This window comes from Centruroides vittatus, unplaced genomic scaffold (assembly GCF_030686945.1).
Source record: "Centruroides vittatus isolate TY-2023 unplaced genomic scaffold, ASM3068694v2 contig_897, whole genome shotgun sequence".
Lineage (NCBI taxonomy): Eukaryota > Metazoa > Arthropoda > Arachnida > Scorpiones > Buthidae > Centruroides > Centruroides vittatus.
In genome coordinates, this window is record NW_027122587.1 from 192,356 (window position 1) to 218,183 (window position 25,828).

General features: G+C 31.7%; 3 protein-coding genes across 4 annotated transcripts in view; 2 read left to right on the plus strand and 1 right to left on the minus strand.

Moving 5' to 3' along the window:
* Positions 1–146: 146 nt before the first annotated feature.
* On the minus strand, positions 147–5,541 carry LOC136983933 (ras-related protein Rab-22A-like). 2 transcript variants are annotated; one of them, XM_067280822.1, is made up of 7 exons: positions 5,437–5,541; positions 1,549–1,628; positions 1,402–1,483; positions 1,255–1,326; positions 1,040–1,163; positions 873–965; positions 147–779 (listed from the first exon to the last, which is right to left on the minus strand). In XM_067280822.1, exons 1-7 carry the CDS (start codon positions 5,470–5,472, stop codon positions 685–687), a joined length of 582 nt encoding a protein of 193 aa, XP_067136923.1. In that variant the 5' UTR covers positions 5,473–5,541; the 3' UTR covers positions 147–684. The 2 variants fall into 2 exon arrangements, with proteins under 2 accessions (XP_067136923.1, XP_067136924.1); XM_067280823.1 differs by having other exon boundaries at positions 1,554–1,628; positions 5,437–5,508.
* Positions 5,542–8,487: 2,946 nt separating this feature from the next.
* Positions 8,488–16,694, plus strand: mei-41 (meiotic 41). The gene has a single exon (XM_067280826.1). It carries the CDS (start codon positions 8,650–8,652, stop codon positions 16,438–16,440), a length of 7,791 nt encoding a protein of 2,596 aa, XP_067136927.1. The 5' UTR covers positions 8,488–8,649; the 3' UTR covers positions 16,441–16,694.
* A 3,705-nt stretch (positions 16,695–20,399) lies between these two features.
* LOC136983932 (junctophilin-1-like) overlaps positions 20,400–25,828 on the plus strand; it is a 46,270-nt gene continuing 40,841 nt past the window's right edge. Inside the window, exon 1 of the mRNA XM_067280821.1 lies at positions 20,400–21,007. Within this exon, the coding sequence (XP_067136922.1) occupies positions 20,599–21,007 (409 nt within the window). The 5' untranslated portion in view covers positions 20,400–20,598. The remainder of the gene's footprint in view (positions 21,008–25,828) is intronic.

Here is a 25,828-nt window from a genome sequence, read left to right on the forward strand (position 1 = left end):
GTTATGTGTAAAGCATGCCAGTGGAGAGGGAATAAAATCACAGTACATTGATAATCAGTTCTGGATTTGCTAAAATGCTGAAAAATATTTTAAGACAATCGTGATTTTACAATAAGTATTAAATGGTATACATAGAAATCTAACAATTACCAGTTTTCTTCAAATTTTATTTCATTTGTAACGCTTATTATGTAATTACATCAGGTTTAAATGTTATATTTTTACGTCCAAAAAGATAACGATACAAAGAACAGTTAAAACAATTACAACAAATTTTATTTATACTTGTAAAAAAAAAACATAAATAAAATGTTTGACGTTTGCTCTATCTTTCAAGAAGTAATCCTATAATTATCACATTTCATAAAATGTTACATCTTTTCTTATCACAATACTGTCTTCGAATACACACACTTTGAAATACATATTCATACACACGCTTTAAAGTATATTATTTGAAATTGAAAAATAACACATAAAATTCTGTTATCTTTAATAACAGAATTAAATATTTGTTACTGGCGTGATGAAAGACAGTCTATCTCATATTATTCTTTCGTTATAAAGCTAGGAATACTGCTAAATAACATATCACAATTACTGCTATAATTTCCTATTCCACCGATTATTAAAATTCCTTGAAAAGGATATTACAAAAATTAGAAATTACAATAATTTACAACATTAAAAACAACAAGTTTTTCTAGGTTTTGGATTTAGTTTTATCAAAGGAGTAACTTCAGTATTTTTTTCTTGAATTTTGTCAGACATCCTATTGACTAAAAATAATCATAATAAATATTTTAAAAATAAATAAATAAAAGATTATTATTAAACTGAGACGAATATGTTTGAAACTATATCATAATTACCCATTGTATAAAATAGTTCTTTCACATTTTGAGAAGTTAATGCACTAGTTTCCATAAATAAAGCTCCTATTTCATTAGCATATTTCTGACCATCTGGAAATAAGGCAAATATTTTACTGAAATATATATATATATATATATATATATATATAAGAAGAATACTTTACCATCGTATGATATTGCTCTACAGTTTGTTAAATCACTTTTATTCCCAGCAATTGCAATCACTATATTGGGAGGCGCCATTTGTCGTACTTCTCTGACCCAATTTTTTAAAGCGACGAAACTATCCTGAAGAAATTTATCAAATATTTCAAAATACAAATTGTAGTTTCAGTAATTTATCAATAAAGAAATTGCATATTTCATATTAATTATTTACCTTTAGAGTAATATCGTAAACTATAATAACGCCTTTGGCATCTCGATAATAAAGACGTGAAATAACACGAAACTAAAAAGCGTAATATTATTTTAAAAAAATGAAATAAAAACATAAATTTATGTAAATAAAAATATATTAAAATACTCTTTCTTGTCCTGCAGTGTCCCATATTTTCAATGTATAATATTCTCCGTTTACGTTTATATCGTGTTTAAAAAAACAGACCCTATAATTGTTTCAATTATTAAATTTTATATGATTTTAAGATAAATAATATTTATTTATATTTACCCTACAGTATTTTCATAATTCAAATCAAAATCGTCCCGAATACATCTCTGAATTATTGCCGATTTTCCAACACCGGAGTTCTACATTAGAAAACAAATAAAAATAATTATACTGTATTCTAAAATCACAGCATTAAGTAAGTTTTATAATTAATAAACTGATTATTTTTAATTTAAAATGATTCTTTGTTATTCTAAGATTGAATCGGTTTAACGGAATAAGGCAACGCAAAACATGGGCGATTTGCCGAAAGGGGAGGTCTCTCGAGGGGTCTTTCTATGGGAAACTGGCTCCTATTTAGGAGTTAAACTATACCAAATAAATGTCACACAGTTACGTTCATTTTTAAATGCTTTTATTTAACTTGTCTTCAAATTTCATCCACTTCTAATCAAGACAAAGCTGAAACTTGGAGAACGTACCTAAATCTGATGACAACGTATTTTAATGATGATTTTGGGGTAACCCCATCCTGAAATCTTATAAAATAACCAATAACCAAATGTAAAATTTAATCGTGATGTACGTGTGCATTAAAAGATTGCTCAAGTATTGTTTTTGCCTTATTCTATTAATCCAATCCAGCCCATATTTACGTATGGAAGATTTAGATAAGGGAATAAATAAGTGAAAATTAATGTTTCTCAAGTTTCACTGATGATTGTCTTTCATAATTTATAAAAGTAGCCTATACATTTTTCTGGTAAATCATATGTATTTATTAATAAAATCATTTAAATATTTTAATGAAAAAATGAAAATTTTGTTTAACAGATTCCACATCCAATCTTAATTACGGTACTTACATTTAATATTTACATACACCATTAATTGTTTATAGCCTACTATTAAACGTGATACGCGGAACGACGTTAAAATTTTATAGTACAGTAAAACCTGTCTAAAACGAAACCCTGCATAAACGGAAATAATTCTTCGTAACGGAGCTATTTTCTATGATTAAAAAAAAAAAAAAAAGATTCTATTTATAACAAACCTGCCAAACCGGAAAAATATTCTGTACCGTGGGATTCCGGTTTATACAGGTTTTACTGTATATTTTACGTTTTAAAATATACAAAATTTTTGGTTATCTGTATGTAATCTTACCTTCAAATTACCATACAAATTATTTTATTTTTTATAATATATAGATAATACTCGACAAATTTAAACATGTTACAGCAGTTTTTAATTCTAGTGTACCTTGTTTCCTTATCATACATTAATCATTCTAGCTATAATTTATTTCCACCCGATTTAACTAAGAGTGATGAAGTGACACAATCGAGGTCCCGCAAAACCTCCAGTCGGCCCAAGGAAATAGTTACTTTAAATCCTTATAACACGAAAAATCTCTATTTAAATTGGCAGGAAAGTTGTTACACTTGTCTCGATTTAGCGTCATCAGAGTTAATAATATAAGATGAATTCGATTATATATTCCATCGAATTTACGCAGACTTCGGGACTCCACATTGATATAATCGGGTATTAGCGAGGTTGAGGCCGAAGTTTTAAACGCGAAAACGTGTACGTCGGACGTTCGGCGCCGCTTTCCTGTAAGCCTAGAAGTTTGACAATGGTATTAGGAATGTCGAGCATGATTCCACTGACGTTCCAAACACCATTGTCAAACTTCTAGACTTACAGGAAAGCGGCGTTGAACGTCCGACGTACACGTTTTCGCGTTTAAAACTTCAGCCTCAACCTCGCTATTGTTATAATGAAAACAGAATGTGCAAACTTGTGCTACGTTCAATTTTACAAACAGCCAACATTCTATGCCGTACGATAAATGATACATATCCATATGTAGAGCCATTTGCCAAGAGCCTAGAGACCATTTGCAATTTTGGACAGATTATTATGACGTCAAGCTTAGAGTCCCGATTGGATGTTATGCAAAAAACTATCCGTCCAGTAAACTTAAGTATCAAATTCAATAACGAAAATTTTTTCGTTGTAAAAGGAAAGGATGATAGAAAAACGGTCTCGAAATTTAGCGTACAGCTCTATATAAACATTTATCTATGATGAAAAGAAGTAAAAGGTGATTCATTCCGAAATATAGTACAGCACATTATGTATCATATTGACATCAGAAGTATTTAAAAGAGTGATCAAGTTTACTCGATTAAAAATATCATATATTGGCTCTTTTACTAAAATAAAAAGTTATCACTCCTATAACAAAGAAAAAAAAAACAAGACTTAATGGAACCGTTTGTTGAACTTTTGAAATATCTGATAATTTCAGAGATAACTCTTATTGGAATTGTTTCTAGGACCAAAAGAAGTTCTCGAGAATCTCGCAAAAAGTTATTTTATTTTCGTCTCGTTAATTCTCTTTATTTACGTACTACTTTCTTTAAGAAATGCGAAGAAAGTTTATTTTATATTAGTGCTAATTAAAAAAATAATTAGTATTAAAATTATAAGATCTTTGCATAACAAATAATAAATCGAAGATTGTGAATATCTTTTATAACTTTGGGTACACCTCATTGTAAAGTTATATAAACATTATCTTACATTTATTTTGCCAGTTTTATTAGTTTTACACTTACTATTTTTTATATTATTTATTTTATTCAAGATCTATAAAAAAATAAGTGAATAAATGTTATAATAATAATTCCGTTAATTATTCAGTTAAAAATTAGAAAAACTGAACCTTGGCATTGAAGATTTTAACTTATTTTTCGTGTACACATTATATTTAATCATATACATCACCACATATAATTATGCATGCATATATTATATAAATTACGTACATATAAACCGTACAATAAATGGAAAATGACAGAAAACAATCCTAAAATAATCACGAAGTAACTATAAAATGTCAAATAAGAAGGTCTAAAATTAATCTGAAAGATCAAGATAACTGACGTATCAAGTACACAAAAAGAGATGATCATCAAGGGTCTTTCTTTCTTGATATTAATAATTCTATATATACAAGTAGGATAAAATATTAAGCTGTAACTACTACAGAAAATATTAATAAAAACAGAAAGGTCAGATCAATTTTGAGAGATAATTTCTCTCGGCAGTTTAAATTTCTTCGTATTAAAAACAAATGATTTTAATGTCAAACACTTCACGAAACGAGATAATAATAAATGACACGCGATCAGTAATGGTTTCTATCGCTCCAAATATGTTTGAATAAAAATAAGAGACGTCTATTAACTACGTGTATAGATTTTGAGTCATCTTTGACCCCCTCCTAACCAATTGTGTGTAATGACTAGTTTTGCAAACCCTTGCGCTTTACGTGTACGATAGTTCGTGGACTTTTAAGTATTTCTTCATAGTTTATTCACACGACTAATAAGTAGGCTTATAACGATAAATTCGTTTATGTACCACTAAAAAATCCGAGGGAGGGAGGAGCGTATACGGCGTATACACTCCTTCCTCCCTCCCCATCGTGTACAATAATACACTTTTCGCGACCCCCTTAAACTGTATGCGTAATAAATGGATAGTTCATCAGTTATTATAAGCATATTTAAATAATACTTTTAGCTATAAGCGGTCATTATATCAAATTAAAATGTTTATTATGACAACATCTGGTTTTTAATAACAAATACTAAAAATTTAAATTTGTAAATATATAACAATGACTCATTGTAACTGCTTAGTCTGTAATAATTTAATATAAAATTATATGAATTTAATATTATTATTTTGTTGGGTTAAGTGAGATATTATTATTATTATTATTATTTATTAAATGTGGAAATGGAAAAAAATAGAAAAATATTTATTTTTCTTAATTATTTTATTAAAAATTAATAAATGAAAATAAAAAGTAATTACTATAATCATTATTAAAATTTTGTAATTATATATTTTTAATTTAAAACTTACCCCTAAAAGACATATCTTAATGCCAGGATATTCCATTTTCCTGCTTTCAGTCCATTTTTTCAAAGTTGATAAGACCGATCACGTGGAGTTTATCGCATTTGTTGAACGCCCTCTATCGTCTAAAAAGATATTAAGATAACAAACTTGTATGACGTAACGTTTGCCTGGTGTAAAAATTTGAAAAGCCGCTTAATACAATGATCGTATCAAAACAAATTAATAATTTATTTGAATGTTAAAATGTCTTAAACTTCGTGTTTTATTGCAAAGAATCACAATTTAATTGCTTTTGCAATCGATTAAAATTTGGAAAGTAAATTATTATGTTTCTTTTCATTTTTGACTCTCTGTTGGAAACTAAGAGGACATTTTTTTCCATGCCCGACTCACGACGGAGTAAGGGACGGGGCCCGACATATCAGGCACAGATTATCCATGAAATATTCTTGGGATTGCGTGTCCGAACACGATTCCGGATTCCCCGGAACGGTAAGCTGGCGGCTTAACCGCCTCGGCCATCTGACCGTCAACCGAAAAATTTGCCTTGAAAACACAATAGTTTAATAAAATAAAAAAAAACCTCATAAAATAGTGGAACGAGACTATCTTTATTCAACGCTTGAGTCATTTGAATTAATTCTTTTTGTTAACAGAAAATTCAAACGAATTTCTGTTATCTCGTTGCATAATTAGATTATTTTTATTCGCTGTAATCTATAATATAAATATTTTTAAAACTTTTCCCTATCCGTGGGCACTAAGACAGCCTTTTAATCATACCCATCAAGAATTAATTGGCCAAGCCCACAATGGGGAGGTACAAGGTCCGACATATCCGAAAAAAACCATCCCTAAAAATTTCTGACATTACTCACTTTCCTGAATTGAATTCTGAGTCTTCCCGTGCCATAAACTTAGGCCTTAATCACTTAGCATCCAGCCGCCGAACATTTTAGGGGATAGTCTTCCAAATTCGTTATAACGTAATAGATAAAGAGGTTTAGCTATATGGTGGGTGGGTCCCTTTGGAGAGGGAGCCCGCAGCCCGACAAGTTAAGCATTACTCAGTTCTTGGTTAGTTTAATGCGTGTCAAACAGCGTAAAGATGTATAAAATTGTATGTCAGCGTTAGAGAGTTGGACTCGATAGCGAGGAAGACTGGTCCCTATTGGGTTGTACTGTCAGAATCCGAGCATTTAATTTGGTCTGATTCTAAATGTTCAGACATGTCAGTGATTACTGGTGCCCGACTACCTATGATTACGGTACAGTCTCTTTGTACTTTGTAATGCCATTTGGCGGTGCATTTGTGATATAAGGTAGGACCACCCCCCTGAAAAATTCCTGGAAGTATTTCGACCCGTCCGGATCGATCCCGGGTCCCCCAAAGCGATAGGCTGCCATCTTGACCGCTCGGCCATTCGACCGCTAAGTTGATTTTAAGAGTAATCGGCAAGCACAAGTAAAATAAATAAATAAAACAGAAGCAAATAAAGAAATATTTTAGGGACGGTAAAACAAGACGTTATATACACAAAAATATCAAATATATTAATACAGTGGCCGGGCGCTAATCTATCGCTCTGGGGAGCTGGATTCGGTTTCAAATCTATTCAGAATTTTGCTTTTATGGCTAAGTTACTTAACTAGATATGTTGGACCCATCTCTCTTTTAAATCGCTATCGTTGCAGGCTTGGTCGAATGATGGACATGATAGCAGACCTTATGGCTTGCCAGATAGCCGAAACAGAAAGGGTGGGATACCCGAAATCGAGTCCATGCAGATCGAAAACCTTAAGGATGCATATACTTTTGGAATTAAACTGATCCAAGAATATTCTGATCATTCAAATCACGTATACAAATAAACTACAGCAATCTGATCAATCTCTATCTGCGTATACAAATGCCATCTAGGATCAACTGAATCGCAATCAAACTAATCCGAACAGAGGATAAAAAATATTAAAGATGGCGATCACCGTGGTTAAAGTCAAGCTTATAATTGACAGCAAAGAAATATGTTTAATTGTCGACAATGAAAAGTACTTAAAACTTATAAATGGTGAGTGAAAACATCATTATTAAAATATCCGATAAACTGAGATTAAAAAAAAATTAATGTTTAGAGACAATTTTGCTAGATTGTGCGGCAAGAACGCATGGCGTGCACTCTCCCATTTTGACGTTTTGTGAGCAAATTTATTCACAATGTAAATACAAATTCGACACTACTTGTACACTTTCCGCAAACTAAAACACATGACTGAATCACGTGACAAAGATTGGTCCGCTCTTACAAATCAATCCATCCGAAACGTAAAGTGTATGCACCCAATGATTTTTTCGGTGATGATCCGTTTCGGATATATCGACCTATCCCTCGTTACTTTGGCATCCTTTTGTGGGCCTCGCCGAACCCACGATGAACTTGAAAAAATGCCCTCTTGTTGCCCATCGAGCGAAAAGGGTTTAGAATAAGTCCGTTATTTCCGTAGAGCAGGGTCTCCAAACTTTTTAAGAGGACTACATTACTAACTCTGACAACAGCAGCGGACCGAAGCGATTTAATATCACAAGCACACACATATATATGTAAATTTTAAAAAGTAATAATAACTGTAGAATTTTATTAAAAATTAAGAAAATACATGAACACAAAATACACTACAAATATCGTTTATTTTTGAAAGCAGTTAGGTAAGGCATCCATGTTTTGGATTTTCCGAAAAAAATGGGTCCACTGTTTCTAAGTAAATGTGTCCATTGCTTACTCTCCGAATCGTTTAACACTAGCAAACTATTGTTTTTAATTGTTTAGAAACGACGCGTGCCATAGTTTGGGGATCCCTGCCGTAGAGCATAAAATTTTTAAAAATTATAATTTTCCATAATTATTTAAATAATATCAACGACTCCAAAAGTTTATGTTTGAAAACAAAAAATTATAAATAAAAAGTTTTAATTACTTTTATGTTTAATTTATTTATTCGGATTTTGGGCTATTTTTTTCTCTACTTTGTTTTGTTTTTAAAATGCAAATTGACAAATGACAGCGAGACGAAGAGGAAGGGGAGGAATTTTGATTTGTTATGACTTATGTAGTGGTTTTATTCGGTTTAAATTGCGTTTTGATATTAGAAAACAAGACGTAGACAAATGTTTTAACGTGTTTATTTATAAATCGTCGTAAATGAGTGCCACTGTTTAAGATGAGCGCTGAAGAAAATTTACCTCTGTTTGGAGATGGAGCATCATCGAGTAATTTTGCTGGTGACAGTTTATCATCCGAATCCGATCCTCCAGTGATGAGGATGAGATTAAGTAATTTAGTGAAGACGTTGCTCTCGGATATCCAGCGATTATCTACTGACATTGACAATAATTCGAAATTACAATTTTCTTTACTACTTTGCATCAGAAACTGCACAGATTCTGTTCCAACGGCATTTATTTCTATAGAAAGGCAAAATTTTAATGAAAAAAATACAGAATATTCTGAAGATTATTTATTAAGTATCAGTTTTACGAAATGGATCGTATCAACTCTTCTTAAAATATTGAGTTCTCCGGCCGTTAAAATCCTTCATGATAGTTGTATCGAAACTCTGTTCAGTATTTTTCATTTGGCAAAGAAGAGAGATGTCGTTGTGTTTAAAGAACTAGTCTCGCCGCTCGTCGAGATACTACGACGGTTGGTCGTTTTGGATGGCGACTTCGAGGACGGATATTGCATTAACGAATACGCCGTCCCGTCTGATAAGTTGCAAAAATTGCTCGCTTCGAAATGTGGTGGTAATTTGGTCGAACGATCCGATTTGTGCCTTATGAGTACGGAAGCGAGTAATGTCTTTCAAGGGAATATAATGAAGTTGTTACTTCGGCTATTACCGGACGTAATTCAGTATCTTCCAGACAAAATAAGTACTTTTTGGAATATTTTGTGTCTGCAGTTAGAATTAGGGAGTTTTGAAAATAAAAAATATGCATTTGATATTATTAAAGATTTGATTGATTTTTCAGAGTCTTCAATTTCAAAAGTTTGCCTTACTAATTTAATTAACTGTGTGCAAGCTATTTTTGGTTTATATTGTTCTGGTGAAATGCATAAACATAACTGTAATGGATTTGAGAAAACTGTTGCGTCGGCTTCGTTAAAAATTTTCGGATTAATAAAAGATGATAAAAGTTATATTTTAATAGATAAATTTGTAATCTATTATGCTCTTGAAGAATTAATAACTTATCTGATCAAGTACGGATTTTCTCAAATAAAAGAAAAGTGCTTAGCAGATGCAATTATTCAAAATTTAATAGTAATGTTGCAATTAACTGAATATTTCAAAAATTCAGTATCAAAACCACTATTAGAAAATCTTATTTTGAAATTATTGGCAAGTTTTGGTGAAACAGAAGATCCTACAAGTGTTGCACCATTATTTACTTACATAATTATACAACAAATAAATAATTACAAGTTTGAAAATAATCACAACTTAATGATAGAAAATAAGTGTGTGAACAACAGTCATAACATGCAAAAAATAAGTGATCTGTCAAAACTTTTGACTAACTCTGAGTTATGGCTTTTAATTCAAAACAGAAGCAATCATCTTGTGGATAAAGTTAAATCTGATTCAAAATTTGGCACTTTTAAAGATGTAGAGAAATGCATTTGTGGTATAGCTTCTTGTGTTGACATAATGTTTCAAGTAACCAGTATAATTTCATATTCAATAGATACCAAAAATAATAAACTATATCAGTTATATAATTATTTACAACCAATTTGGGATATTATTTTATTAATAGTTTATTCTCCTACTGAACTATCATCATATATGTTAGAACAATTTATATTTATTTGTGATTGTGTACTTAATATTCAGGATATCATTCCGTTAAAAGAGCAAGACTATAATGTCATAAGTATTATATTATCTATTCCTTGGATTGTTGAATTGAATGATGAAAATATTTATGATTTACGGTTTCATCAGTTTTCTCCAGAATTGAAATTGCATTGGATGAAACTAGGTATGTCAAATCTTTGTATAAAAACAATTCCTGCATTATCTATACTACCTCAAAAAATTTCTCCTAAATGGAAAATTCATATTATTCAATATTCATTAAGTAAGGAAAACTTAAAATCTGCTATCATCAATTCATTAGCAAGTTTTTTGTGTGTGCTTGGAATAGAATATCATGATGTAATTTGCAATTCTATTTCATTAGAAAACTCTTCACTATCTATGATTTCAAACTTGATTGGAAAAATAGCTTGCGTTGCTGCTTCTACTTGTTCTTTGAGGAGACTTCAACAGTCAGAAATGGAGTTTGAGTGTGCAAAGTTACATTGTTTTTGTATGAAATGTGATGCTAAAGAATTGGCAGCTAATGCTAATTGCAATGGTTTCTTGAAAACATGGTTACAGAATATTTTTGTTTGTTGTATAGATTCTTCAGATAGTGATATTTGCATTAATACTTTAATAAGCTTTTCATCATTCTTTTTTCATATGGAGCTGAATGAAAAATTATTGGAAGTGATCATGAAACTATTGACGTGTGAAAATATTGATGTGCGAGTTTCTTTTAGTGAAAATATAAAATATTTATTGATGTATCAAAAAAAGAGTTTTATTATTAACCCTAATTTAGCAAAAATTTTGGTAACAAATTTAAAGACAGCTTTAATTGCAGCTACTTCAAAGATTAATCCTCAGCTTCAGTTGACTGTGCTAACTACAATTGGATCTATAGGTCAAGTTGTTGATGATGACGAATTGCTATTAGTGTCAATTATAAGCCTAATGCAAGGTATGAGATCAGTAATATCAAATGTGTCTTTAGTTGCTAGAACACAGCTACAGAAATTAGCAGAAATAAGAGGAGTGAAAATGATAGATTTGTATAAAAAGTTTAAATGTCAGTTAACATATTCCTTAATGGATATTTTACTAGAATATGAAAACAATGATAGTGTATCTGTTTTGAATATTCTTGAATTTATGATAAGTGCTTTTAATTTTGTAAATGTTAATTCATTTTTACAGAATACAATCCGTCTTAACATTCCTTACTTGGTTAGTAAAGCATCATCATCATCATCAAATTTAATTAAGATATTTGCAAAGCAGTTAAATATTCCAGTGAGACAAATATATGTAAATAATTTCAAATATATATTTTCTTATTTAGTATGTAATTGTTCAAAAACTGAATTAGAAAAAGCATTAATATTTTCTCAAGATGAAACGGATATTGAACTTGGAAGTTTATTGCGTTATGACTATCAGAGAACTCATAATGAACTATTACTATATTTGAGTTCTCATTACGATCAAGTGTTTAATGGTTTAATAATGTTGGCAAGTAAAGATAAAAACTATAACAGTTCAAATCCTATTACTCAAAATGAAGATTTAGCAAAATTCTTACAGCCTAGACTTCTAGGTTTTATAGCATATTTTGATTCACAGCTGCTAAATTCATATATTTCATTAAATGAGAAGAGACTAGCTTTAGAAAGCTTTATTTGTGTGATGGAATTAATGGGACCACAGCGTATAACACCTATTCGCATAAAAGTAATGGCAACGTTACGAATTGCATTACGTTTCACTGAAAATGATTTTCCGAAAACTTGTTGTAAAGGATGGAAAACATTTATCTTAAATGTTGAATTATCATCATTAGGAACATTATTGAATCAAATTTTAGCAACTTTATTACCATTATTGAAGTTAGATCCTCAGGGTGTATCTGAAATATTTCATTTTTTAATAGTAGAAAATCAAATTCAGTTAAACCAATATTTCTATGACTTATATTTTATTCCAGATTTACCAGAATTAAATGAAGTAAATACAGTTTTGAAAGAATATACAGAAAAACCTTCGAATCAATCAGATTTTCATTCATTAATGGCTCATTCACTCAAAGGAGTTGAACATGAAAATATTGAAGTTCGTTTATATGCACTAATTAAAGTTAAACAATTATTGCAAGTAAATCAATGCACTTTACACGAGCATCTGATGGGAAGAGAGACTGTAGATCCTCTGGTATCTAGATTGCTCAGCATGGTAATGATGAGCTGTCAGGAAACTGATACTCGAATTCAGTGTCTTCTTGCTGAAGTATTTGGAGAAATTGGCGCCATTGATCCTGGAAGACTTGAAACAGTAAATACTGGAGCTAAAAATAATGTTCATTTTCATAGTAGCATTGAAGAAGAAAATTTTGCTTTTGATTTAATTCAAAAATTAGTTCATTCATTTTTAGCTGCTGAAGAAAGTCGTACCCAAGATTGTTCTTCTTATGCTATTCAAGAATTATTACAAATATATCAATGTAATGATATTAGTAATCCTCCTAGTTCTGGAAATAATTTATGGAAAAGGTTTCCTGTGGATGTTCAAGAAATTCTTAGCCCATTATTGCGATCAAAATATATTCCTGGTCAAAGCAAATCAGGTAAAAATATTCAGAAACCAATCTACGGAAGTTCATTTGGAGATACATTTAAGCATTGGGTAACTAACTGGATTGCTGACCTTGTTGGAAAAATTCACACTGAAACAGTTTCAAAGGTTTTTCATTCTTGTTTAATGATTGCTAAGTATGATACTAGTTGCGCACTCTATTTGTTACCATATGTTGTAATGTATGTTATTAGAGAAGCTACCGATAATGAAAGAGAAGAATTACATACCGAAGTCATAACCGTTCTTAAACATTGTGAACAATTACATCCTCAGAAATCTGTAGAAGTTCAGTGTCATCTCAGTGCTCAAACTGTGTTTTCTGTTTTAGATTATTTAAATAGATGGGTTCATCATCAACAGTCATTATCAGTATTAAACACAAGGAAATATTGCTCAAATAAAAATAGTTCAAATGAAAATTTGTTACCTGGTTTCTCTCGGGTAAAAGAATTTATTAATCGAATTCCACAAGATTTACTTGCTCAAGCATCATTTAAATGTAATGCATTTGCTAGAGCCTTGATGTATTTAGAACTTCATATTAGATCTAATCCAAATGAATTACAAAAAATGCTAGGATTTTTACAGAAATTGTACTTTTCATTAGATGAACCAGATGGTGTGTCAGGAATTTCGGCAATTAGACAGGATGATCCAACTTTAGAAGAACAAATTTTAGAGTATGAAATTGCAGGGCAAATGCAAGAAGTTTTTGCTTGTTACGAAAGGGCTGTACGGCTCCATCCTGATGATCACTCGCATCATTTAGGTTTATTGCATTGTTTAATGAGACTTGATCAGCCAGACACTGCATTAAAATATGCTACAGGTTTATTAGAAAATAAATCAGAATGGAAGAACGATATTGCTTCTTATCAGGTAGAAGCAGCCTGGAAATTAGCAAACTGGGATAATTTAAAATCATTTTTGGATTTTCATAAATCTGTAGATCATTGGAATGTTGGCATTGGCAAAATATTATTAGCTGGAAAAGAAAAAGATAGTGATGCATTTTGGAAAGAATTAAATCAAGTTAGAAGTAAACAGATGGGTCCTCTTTCAGCTGCTGCTATGGAAGATGGAGGATATCAAAGAGGTTATCAATATCTCACAAGATTACATATGCTGACTGATCTTGAAACTGGACTTAAAACATTTTTAAGCATACCAGAAAAAGAACAAAGTCTTTCTGGTAAAATACTAGATGTAGAAAAGGTTTTAGAAGAATGGAAAACTCGAAGACAGTTAACTCAAGCATCACTTCGTTATAAAGAGCCAATTCTAAGTTTACAAAGATCCTTGTTAACAATTGCTGAAATAGAGCATAGAGAGCTTAATGAGAAAATTAATCAAGAAAAAGGTCTCTGTTGGCTCGAGAGTGCTAAATTAGCAAGAAAATGTGGACATTTACAAAGAGCATTCAGTTGTTTATTAGATGCAAGTAGTTATAATTTGCCACAAGTTTTTTTAGAAAAAGCAAAATGGCATTGGAATAAAGGAGAGCAAGAGCAGGCTATCAATACTCTACAGAAAGGTATACAAGAATATTTTTCCGATACAATTGCATTAAAATGTAAAGAATCATTGAATTCATTAGAAATGCAGCTTACTTGTGCCAAAGCTAAGCTTATGCTTACTAGATACAGTGAAGAGTCTGCTTTAGTGGAAAGTAATTCTTTATTACAAATGTATCAGGAAATTGTCAATATAAATCCAAATTGGGAAGATAGTTACTTTTACTTAGCCAAATATTTTGATCGTGTTTTGAATTCTATAGAAAAATTGGACAGGAAAATTGAATTGGCTGGCAAAGTAATCAAAAATTTTGGTTTGTCTTTACAGTATGGATGTAAACATGTTTATCATTCAATGCCTCGATTATTGTCATTGTGGTTTGAATTGGGCTCTCAGATTGGTGATAGTAAAAAGAATAAACATTCCAGTTCATTTACACAAGCTGAGATTGCATTATCTCACCTTACAAACAAAATTGTTGTTACTCTTGTAGATAAATTACCATTGTTTCTTTTTATGACTGCTTTTCCACAGTTAATCTCTAGAATATGTCATCCACATCAAGGAATTGTTAATCAACTGCAACGAATCATTTCAAAATTACTTGTTGCTTATCCGCAACAATCAATGTGGATGATGATTGCCGTTTCAAAATCGTCATATCCAACAAGGGTTCAGAGGTGCCGGGAAATATTTAGTCTGGCAAAGAAGATTCAACCGGATTTAACAAAATTTATATCCGATAGTATTTCTCTCACTGAAAAGTTAGTAGAATTATGCAATAAATCAGTTAATGATTCTTCGCTTAGTATAAAAAGTCATTTAAGTACATTGCCACGCCTTTTGAGTGATGGATCGTTTAGTAAAATTATGTTACCTTTACAATCATTGATGACAGTAACATTACCAACTACAGATTTCAATTTGCAGACAGATTATAATCCTTTTCCCAAATCTCCAGTTTACATTGTTGAATTTTTAGATAAAGTTGAAATTTTGACTTCATTGCAAAAACCCAAAAAAGTTACTATTCGTGGAAGTGATGGAAAATTATATGTGATGATGTGTAAACCAAAAGATGATTTAAGGAAAGATTGTAGACTGATGGAATTTAATAATCTAGTCAACAGATTTTTAAAGAAAGATGCTGAATCAAGAAAACGACAGCTATATATTAGAACTTATACTGTTGTTCCATTAAATGAAGAGTGTGGACTTATCGAATGGATTCCAAATTTATCTGGTCTTAGACGGATTCTTAATAATATTTATAAAGAACATAAGTTATTTACTACCTTAGACGAAATACGTAAATGGATGCCACATCTAAGTATGACATTAGAACAAAAGCTTAGCATTTTCAAGACAAAATTTTTACCACGTTACCCTCCAATGTTTGCGCATTGGTTTTTGAAAACATTTCCCGATCCCACGGCATGGTATATGGCTCGTCTTTCGTATGCTCGAACAACAGCCGTCATGAGCACTGTCGGTTATATTCTCGGACTCGGCGATAGACACGGCGAAAACATTTTATTCGACTCTAGTTGTGGTGATACCGTTCACGTAGATTTTAATTGTCTCTTTAATAAAGGAGAGACATTTGATTGGCCCGAGAAAGTTCCATTTCGCCTCACACACAATATGATAGATGCCATGGGACCAACAGGATACGAGGGTATTTATCGTAAAGCATGCGAAGTGACAATGAGACTTATGAGGACACAAATCGATTCTCTCATGAGTGTTTTAAAACCATTTGTTCACGATCCACTTGTAGAATGGAGTAAACCAACGGTGGGTTCATCTAAACCTGAAACTGGTGAAATCCACGTTCAGAATATTGAACAAAGATTAAAAGGTATTGTTAAAAGTAAAAACAAACCTCAACTGCTTCCTTTGTCTGTTGAAGGACAGGTCAATTACCTAATTATGGAAGCAACTGATGAAAGAAATTTGTGTCAAATGTACGTAGGCTGGGCTGCTTACATGTAAATATCAATAACAGTATAAATTTGATGTGTTATATGTTTATTTTATTATAAGTTTATTTTTGAAGTATAATTTTTTGTGCATAAAAGATTCTTATGCTCTGTATTTCAAAGTTCAGTTGTAAAAATATGAAGGAAGAGATTAATTTTAAAACATACCTAATAAAACAAGAGTTCCTTTTTGTATTTTTCCACTTACAGTTGTAATTAAAGTTCATATTATAATGTAAAGTAGTAGTAAATAATTTAAAATCATTTCATATTTTAAATAAAATTAATTAAATCAATCTAGAATACAGACAATTTATGATTTAACTTATTCAGCCTAAGTGCATTGTATATTCTAACTAAGGTTGCTAGATTAAGATTGGATTAAAGGACATTTAAATATGATTCATGTTACCACTCCAACTTTCACTCCACCCCAAAAATTAAAATTGCTAGCCCCCTGAGCGAACATTAGTTCTAAATTATGCCGCTACAGTGAACAGCGCAAATGGCGAGATTCATTAATTCACTATTCATAAATAAATTTATGGATAGACAATACTTAAAAATGAATTTTTCCATAAAAAAAAAAATAATAATACTGTAAGATTATGAGATGCATTTATGAATAAAATAAAACAGGAAGACTTAAAATATATTCTACCACTGAGAGAAGTGCTGTTATTATTATTAGTAATTGAATGTTCTGTAATATGCATAAGTATATAGCCTAAAAATACATTATTGTTTGCATTAATTATAAATTCATTACATGACATAGGCAACCATAATATTGTCTGGATAACATTACCTCGTATTTTGGAAGGGATACTTGCGATAGTTAGAGAAAAGACAGGGTTCAAGATTAAAACCACCTTTCGCTCACAGCCAATTATAATGTTTGCTAGGAGGGAACTACTCGGAATGTTTTTTCTTAATCAGTGCAACTTTAAAATTCAATACAAATTTGAAAATCAGAACACAATCTCTAAAACTTAGAAGAACAGAATGAAATGCATTGGATTGTGTTTTTAATGATTCATTCAAGGTAAACTCGTTAAAATTCATTTATGATCTATACATAATTTACAGAATATTTTAAATATATTCTGTATTAAGTATTATGGTCATGGATGAAAATTGCCATTTTTCCAGAATCGACAAGTGTTTTTAAAAAATGAATGAAATTTTTGCTGGGGCAGAGTTACTAGAGCTCTGTATATAGTATTTTAATTTTATTTACTAAATATATTACATTATAAAATGTTAGATACAGTATGTATTAGGATGATTTCACTCGTGGTTACTACTAAAGAAATTTTCACAGATGGGTTAATCCAAACATGCTGGATTTCCTCTTACATTACCCAATAAGGGGAGGGGAGCTGGGAATTTTTTCCCCGGGCTGGGAAGAAACTTAAAACCCAAAATGATTCCTACTATATAAAATTAATATTATTTTTACAACAAAAAATCCTTTAAGACTTATTAATTAATAAAGAACCATTCTAACTATTTAATTTTCTCCAAAAAATATGATTAAAGAAGCGGCGCACAGAAGCAAAATGGGGCCATTCCATACAAGCTCGAAGGCATTGCTCAGCAACTTTAGTTGCAAATTCTCCCGAACCATGATGGATATGGTAAAAGGTTCCTGTTAGTCAAAAATACAATCGAAAAACTATTAATTCCTTTATAATTAGGCTACTATGAGCAGTCAACCGAATTCCAACAGTGGTCGAATGGACAAAACAACTAAACACGTCTAGTTCGTCGTGGGTTTACCAAAGGGCATTTACCACGCTTTACCAAAGGGCGAACCCCCCTTTTGTAAAGCGTGGAATTTTCGGGATTCTTCACGTTAGTAACACCTAAATGAGGACCGGTTTCTCTTAAAAGTTCTCTCGGCAGATCGCCCACGTGTTGCTTTGCCGTATCCAAATGAATCAAACCAATCAACCGAACTAGGAGGAATTATTCCACTTCAAACCGTGTCCTTGATCTTCCTAGGTATTATATTATTCAGATAATTTTTGCGCCCTATATACACGAAAAATCAATTCAAAATAATAGGTACAATTTTCAACTACATTGTTTTTTTGGAGTTGTATAGATAAGAACTTGATGAAATTTCTATTCTAGACTCAGACTTTCAGAAGTCTGTTTACTAAGAAAGCCTCCATTTTTTTCTTGCATTGTTTCCAACAGCTGTTTAAATCTTCCCACTGATCAAGCCATTTAATTGCATCTTCCATCACATGAAAAGTATGTGATAAATTTGTTTTAATATGTACAGTACTGTAGATAAAAACAAATCTAAGAACAAAAATCTGTCTTTACTAGCAAGTCCCCTTAATCTTGTCTTAATTAATGTATTGATTGGATGATGGCTGTTTAAAACATCAAACAGCTGATTAATTCTTTTCACAATTCTTTTGCATTTGTTAGAAAGTCTTGGTATTAGACGACTTCCAATTCATGCACTACAGAATTACTGAAGAGCTGCAATAAATTTAACACAGTATTTTAATTTTAAGCAATTGTGTTAACTGATATTAAAATTAAGAATTTTTTATTAATTAATTTTGTTTATCTGAGCTAAATTATTAAAAGAACATTTTAATTACTTGATAATACTGTTGCAACTTTTGAATTTTTATTTATGTTGGCAGTAGTTTTTCTTTTGCTTGGAGACTGCCGTAATTTAGGAACTTTAACTGACAAATATAAAGGACAATTATGAAAATTCGAAGGATAAGCACCCCGTGTTAGTTGCCGTTTTCCACGGGGAATATCAACTATTTTACCCTCAATTATATAAACATAATTCTTAATCAGAAATCTTTCATCAAAATGCAAGTCACATATTCGCGATTTTCTTGTGAGTTGTAAATCTTTTCGACGAATTAAACGTTTCCACATATCTAAAATGCCGCTTCTCGTCAGATTTACAGTATCCAGACTTACACTCAGGTGCAAAATATTTATTCGGCACACTTTTGTTTCTTTTTCTCGTAGAGAAAAATTACGAAATGCACGAAAACGACAAAACTATCTACTAACCAAATGGATAAATTAGCTTCTTCTCGCCGTAATGCGACTCTAGCACCAGCCATCGCAACCTGGCACATTAATTGTACTTGAGAGCATAGGTCAAGGACCAATATCTATCAACTCTGCTTATATGGAACCAGTATTAGTGCAGTATACTTTTAGAAAATGTAGAAAAACAGTGTCAATATTTTTGCTCGATTCTAGAATTTAATTTTTTAACAGATCAATTTATTACCAGTATCAATAAAGTACTAGTAAATATATATATACTGTATATAGTTTAATAATAATTAAATTAATCGACAGATGGCGGTATATTAAAAAATTCTTATATGGAAAAATATAAACAAAAAAGTATATATATGTTATATAATAAAATTTCCATTTAATATTTTTAACTTTATATCTTTCATAAAACTTAATTATTTACTTTAAATAGTTAAAATTAACTAAAAATATTGTCGAGAGTATAATTTGTAGTACGTGTTTTTTAGCATCGGATGCAACGGCGCACTCGTCGCGCTATAGATGCTAGAGACGATGTTCGTAGTGTAATTGTTATTTTGTTTTCTATTAAACACATAAGAGTGCTCTAACATAAACGAAAATAATAATAATAATAATTTATACGAAAACAATAATAAAATTTTAGGTTATATACTCGTTTACCGTAAGATATGACATATTGAATATTAACTTCGTTGCGATTTATTTAGAACCTAAGATATGATAATTTTATAAAACTCGGCGTTTCTCTGAATAACTACGAATATTAATTATTAATAAGTGATGAAATAAAATAAAAAAAACAAATTAACAATTTATAAGGGGAAATGAAATGTGTACTTTCAATTAACGACACCAGATGGAAGAAGAGTGCTTTTGATGGATAGGTGCTGCAGCGCATGCGCATAACAATCAGTGTGTATTTACGACGGAAGTTGCAGCAATTGTATAGGAGTGACTATCTGGGTTGTTTAAGTGAGCGTGCATGGGTCTGATCGACCAAGCACCGAACTTACCCTAGAACCAACATCATGACGGGGGTCGACACTCCCGTCGACGATCAACCGATGTGTTTTTATGTCCACAAGATGGACTAACGAATCGTCGATAGGCGATGAGCACACCGCAGTACCAACCCAAGACGACCAGCGGAGGAAGGTTTGATTTCGACGACGGTGGTACTTACTGTGGAGGTTGGGAAGATGGTAAAGCACACGGCCACGGAGTCTGTACGGGTCCCAAAGGTCAGGGGGAGTACTGCGGGTCGTGGCACTACGGCTTCGAAGTATCGGGTGTGTACACGTGGCCGACTAACAGCACTTACGAGGGTCAATGGCAAAATGGCAAGCGGCATGGTTTGGGAGTCGAGACACGTGGACGATGGATATATCGAGGAGAATGGACTCAAGGATTAAAAGGAAGATACGGAGGCAGGCAAAGTGTAACTTCCGGGGCCAAATACGAAGGAACGTGGGCCAATGGCTTGCAAGACGGCTACGGATCCGAAACGTACGCAGACGGTGGTAAGTGCATTTATTTATATTAATAAGTAGTAGGAAGATCCTTTCAATTATACGATGATTATCTCCTTCCCGCCGCTAGAGCAGCGTTAAACAGGAAGTGTAGAATACGTCACGCTTACGAAACGGATATATTTAGACTAATGTTGGCATACAGCCTGTAAGGACTCAAAAGTGGGAAGTTAAACTGGCTCGTTCTTACCACCGTGGCATTTCTATGCTCGATTGTATTCCTATACAATTGTGCAAGGCCGAAAAAATGATCATTTTTGTAAAGGTATTTTCATCGCCGCGCTCCCGTGTTATGCTGCGATGCAAGCAGACGGGAGCAGGAAAGTACAATCGCAAATTTATTTATTTATTTTCCTTTTTTTCTTTAATTATTTTAATCGATGAAATAAATATTTGATACGGCAGATACGGATTTCATTCGGTGCCTCCATCTGGCGAATGCTAGCTTCAGAATAATACACGTAAAATAAGCCGGAGAAGACGAAAAAGCAAGCTGCGAAGTGGTTATAATGCCAATCAACTCTTACGTATCATTTTATATTTCGTATTTTTGTTTTCTTTTCTGACCATCGACGTTGTTAGTTGACGATTTCCTTTTGTGATTTGACGACTGCCGAGTCCTAAGCTTGTAGTCATGGCAACCTCTGACACCTTTACAATCCATTTTCAGCTTATTTGGCACATAAACTGACTCGAGTCGCTGGAATAAATATATTTATTTACAACTTGGCATTTTATAACTAAAAATATCAAATCAAACTTTATCTTAAATAATAATCGTCGGTTTAAAATGAAAAATTTCCATCGAGTCGAATAGAACAGTTAAAAGAAATATAGGGCCTATATATATATATATATATATATTAAGTGTTGGAGAAGCCAATACATCATTATTAGTAATAAAAGTATTTCCGCGATAATTAGTAAGAAAAAGTCAAGAAAATAAAAAAGAATAATATAAAAAGTGGGTTATCGTGATCCTTGTGATGTACGAAGAGTTGCCAATGTCTGAATCAGGAAGGCTCCATGCCAAGAAATTCGAGCTTAGTTGTTAGAAGTAATGATGAGATCTAAATTCAAACAATCCCATTGATTAGAATTTTGCTAAATCTTGGAATTGGGAGGAGGAGGGAAAAGTGTAAACTGTGTAGCACCACTTGTTGAAAGCTTCTTTACTTAATTTCTAAGATAATACATCAGATTCGAGAACAATAAAATATTAAATTTATTTAAAAATCCCTTTATTAATCAACCTGTAAATCCCTTATTGCCCTGACTTGGACGAACTCATCATGGATATGGAAAAAAAACCCTTTTACTATTTGGTTAATGTAACCCTTGGTGCCAAGATGGCGGCTCGTCTCTGATTCCAGCAAAGAAACAGTGGGACGCACGTTCTAACCTAATATAATTTACCATAATTATTAGCAAACAAATTATTAGAATAAGTTAGGTTAGGTTAGAACGTGCGTCCCACTGTTTCCTTGCTGGAATCAGAGACGAGCCGCCATCTTGGCACCAAGGGTTACATTAACCAATTATTTAAGTTAAAAAAAGGTCGCTTACTGAAATCTTTTTATATGTTTCTATAGGACTATGTAATATAGAACCTGTGTATAAGTGAGATTAAGTTTTGTATTTATCTAAAATTTCTCCCTGATTTTTATGATTTATAAATTGAAATTGAATTAAAACCTGCTTAAACCAGACTCGAATATATTTTCCGGTCTAAACAGGTTTTACTGTCAATTATATTTTTAATTATTAAGATTTTTAGCCTTGTAAATTATGCAATAATTTGCAATAGTTAAATGTTTTCGTGTTATGTAAAATGAAAATCTTTCCGTGAATTTGTACGAAAAATATATTTTTAAAATGAAAGATCGACCGACGGTTTGCGAGAAACAATTGCAAGGAAATGTTTGTAAACAGAATGTTACAAAGCAAGCGAAAAAAAAAAGTAAAATAAACAAAAATGTTATTATACAGTAAAACCCAACGAATCGTTAAAATAAATCTTGATTATCCTCGAATTATTGACTTTCAAGGACAAATTCAGAATCTATTCCAGTGATTAAACATTCCGGTAGAATTAACTCAGCTGATAAAGAGAAGAAGAAAAAAAAAATAAATGTTTTAACACTACAGGAAACTTCTTTGTTGATCAAAAGCCAACAAATTCTTGTTCCAAGTCGGTTGGTCTTCGGTAGGACATCGATTGTCGATAATCTTTACATAAGAGGGCGCTACTGAAGAAATTTCGGTGTTCCGTCCCTTGGCAACCTCGAACAGACAAGGTGCCATTGTAGGAGAATGCTGTTTCCTTTCTTATCTTTGCTTTCTTTAACTTTTGTTTGGCTCGAAAAATGTAGGTCAATGGCAACAGTTTAAATGAAATGTTTGTGAATAAATTTCACTTTTCTTACGATTTTTAATCACGTGGTTTATTCATTCCCCTCGTTTAAAATTAGAATCTTCGAGGAAAACGGAGAAAATTGCCGAGGAAGAAGGGGTGTCCCTGTGCAGTGTTTACTTCCTTTAATATGTATTTTACCCCAACCTCCCCCGTTATCCTCTGAGCGGTCCCGATTATTATAATAGTATAAGGGCTATTGTTTTTACAGTTAAAGTAATAGAGTCGACTACGGATTTATGTTAGGAATTTAATGGAAATTCTTTAAAACAAACTCTACACGACCTACATAAGTGAAGACACGGAGAAGTTTTGCTGGTTTTAGCAGAATTGTTGTGAAGTGTTGACAGACGAGACAGTCTTCTTACATTAAGCTTTTCTGATGCCGAAAAGTTATGTTCATTCCTACGACATTAAATATAATAATATCGTCATGAAGGGTGTCTATCATCTTTCCTACTCGAAACCAGACAAGCACCACATAAAAAAAAAAAGAATAATTGCTTATTGTGTTACAGTCCGTGTTTAATTTCTACACAATAATTTTTTAAATAATAATAATACATTCGGGAAGGATCTTATATTCTGCACGAGAATTAAATTGTGGATTATTTTTCTATTATTATTTACTAAAAATTTCAATTAGGCTCGTAATATTTATTAATTAAACTAATTATTTGTTCATTGTTGTTATACAGTAAAACCTGCCAAACCGGGGGGGGGAATTCGGTTTACACAGGTTTTACCGTACCCCTGTCTACTTTTATTTACATTTGCAAATTTCTACGTCCGAAAGTTTCTTTAAACAATTTAGTCTGTCGGAATCAGAATAATTTTTTAATAAAATTTCTGCATTACTTTCCCACAAATGTGCTTCTCTAGTGATTTATAATTTAACTTATGCCAGTAGTCATCGATCAGTTGTCAAGAGCTGTAAGCTAAAAGAATTAAAAAAAAAAATCGCTTCGCATTATTGTAAACAAGAAAATAATTCAATTGTGAAGAGCCAAAACTGAACCGAATTCAATTGTCCGAAAATTAAAGGAAGAATTGGCAATGCTTCGACGTGGCGGAGGAAATTAAGACAAGTAAATTGAAAAAGGCAATTTTACCTTTTTTCTCCTCTTCTTTTTCTTCTTTATTTTATTTTATTTTAAAATTCTTTCTCTCTAGATTATTCGGGTCATATCTATAAAATGACCTACATTTTATAATCTAATGAGTTGGATAATTTCACTTTGATGCAAATTTTTATTGAGTCTGCAATTGGCAGAATGATTACGATAAGGTTTATATTTCGAAAATAAATTTGAAAATTATCTTTATATCGAACTTGATTAATTACTAATGATATTTGGTTATCTTCTCGGCATTTAAATGTTGGTTTTTTCTGTTCCGGTTTTAGAATGTTTATCAGAATTAATTAGCTCCATTTTTTTTTATTTTTGGCTATAAAATATGGAATTAAGTAATGATAAGATATCCCAAATGCTAATTATTTAAAAAGAATCTATGTGTTTTTTTAAATTATACAAACTAACTTCAGTCGAATATTTGAGGCTTTTTTATTATGCATTTTATGTATTATTTGGCTGTATATTAATTTTTTTCATTCCTTTTCTAAGAACAGGAATGAATCCTTAAGTGTGTTTCTTCCATTAGCCATTGAGTCCATCAGTTGCAGAGTAGGTAAAACTACTGAATGTTGGTAATCGGACTGACAAACGGGCTAACCGTGTGGAGTTTTCCGGGTTTTCTTCGCATGTCTAACATCTAAACAGAGGCCAGTTTCCCATAGAAAGTTCTCCTGGGAGCACCCCCTTGCTGAATGCTCAAGTATTGCGTTGCCTCCTTCCATCAATCTAATTAGTTCATTCATTTATTAAATGTATTATAAACAAAGAGAATTTATTCGAAAATATTTTTTATTTAATAATTTATATAACGTAACTCTGCTTTTTATATCATAAAGATTGCATTGTTCCCTGTAAATTGCTATTATTTTAAATTTATATATCATTATCCTGTTTAATAATTGGATATCTCTCACGAATATTGATAGATGATATAAAATTTTATCCATAAAATTTCTGGAGAAAATGGTATACAATATATATTTGGTTTTACTTGTTTAATATCTATAATGGTGAGAAAGAATTGCTGTACGTTATCTTGGACTTCGACTTAATACAAAACAGTAATTTTCTGTTCAAAAAAACTCACAAGTGATCAAAATTTCGCAATTAATTTTTGTTTTTCGTACTGTAGGAAAGGCTCCCAAAAAAATTTGTACCAAAGCTTACCACTATGGCTCTGCAAGGAAACATTTTGTGTGTACAAGACACTCAAACTATATAGGCCCTACAGACTTAGCCATGCAATAGATACTGCTCAGTGTG

Bases quoted from the DNA above. Each gene is read 5' to 3' on its own strand.
- LOC136983933 (XM_067280822.1), bottom strand. From the start codon at position 5,472: ATGGAATATCCTGGCATTAAGATATGTCTTTTAGGG. The intron at 966-1,039 runs GTAAAGTATTCT...CCTTATTTCCAG, and splicing joins TAGAGCAATATCATACGATG to ATGGTCAGAAATATGCTAAT. The intron at 780-872 runs GTAATTATGATA...GATTATTTTTAG, and splicing joins AGAACTATTTTATACAATGG to TCAATAGGATGTCTGACAAA.
- mei-41 (XM_067280826.1), top strand. From the start codon at position 8,650: ATGAGCGCTGAAGAAAATTTACCTCTGTTTGGAGATGGAGCATCATCG.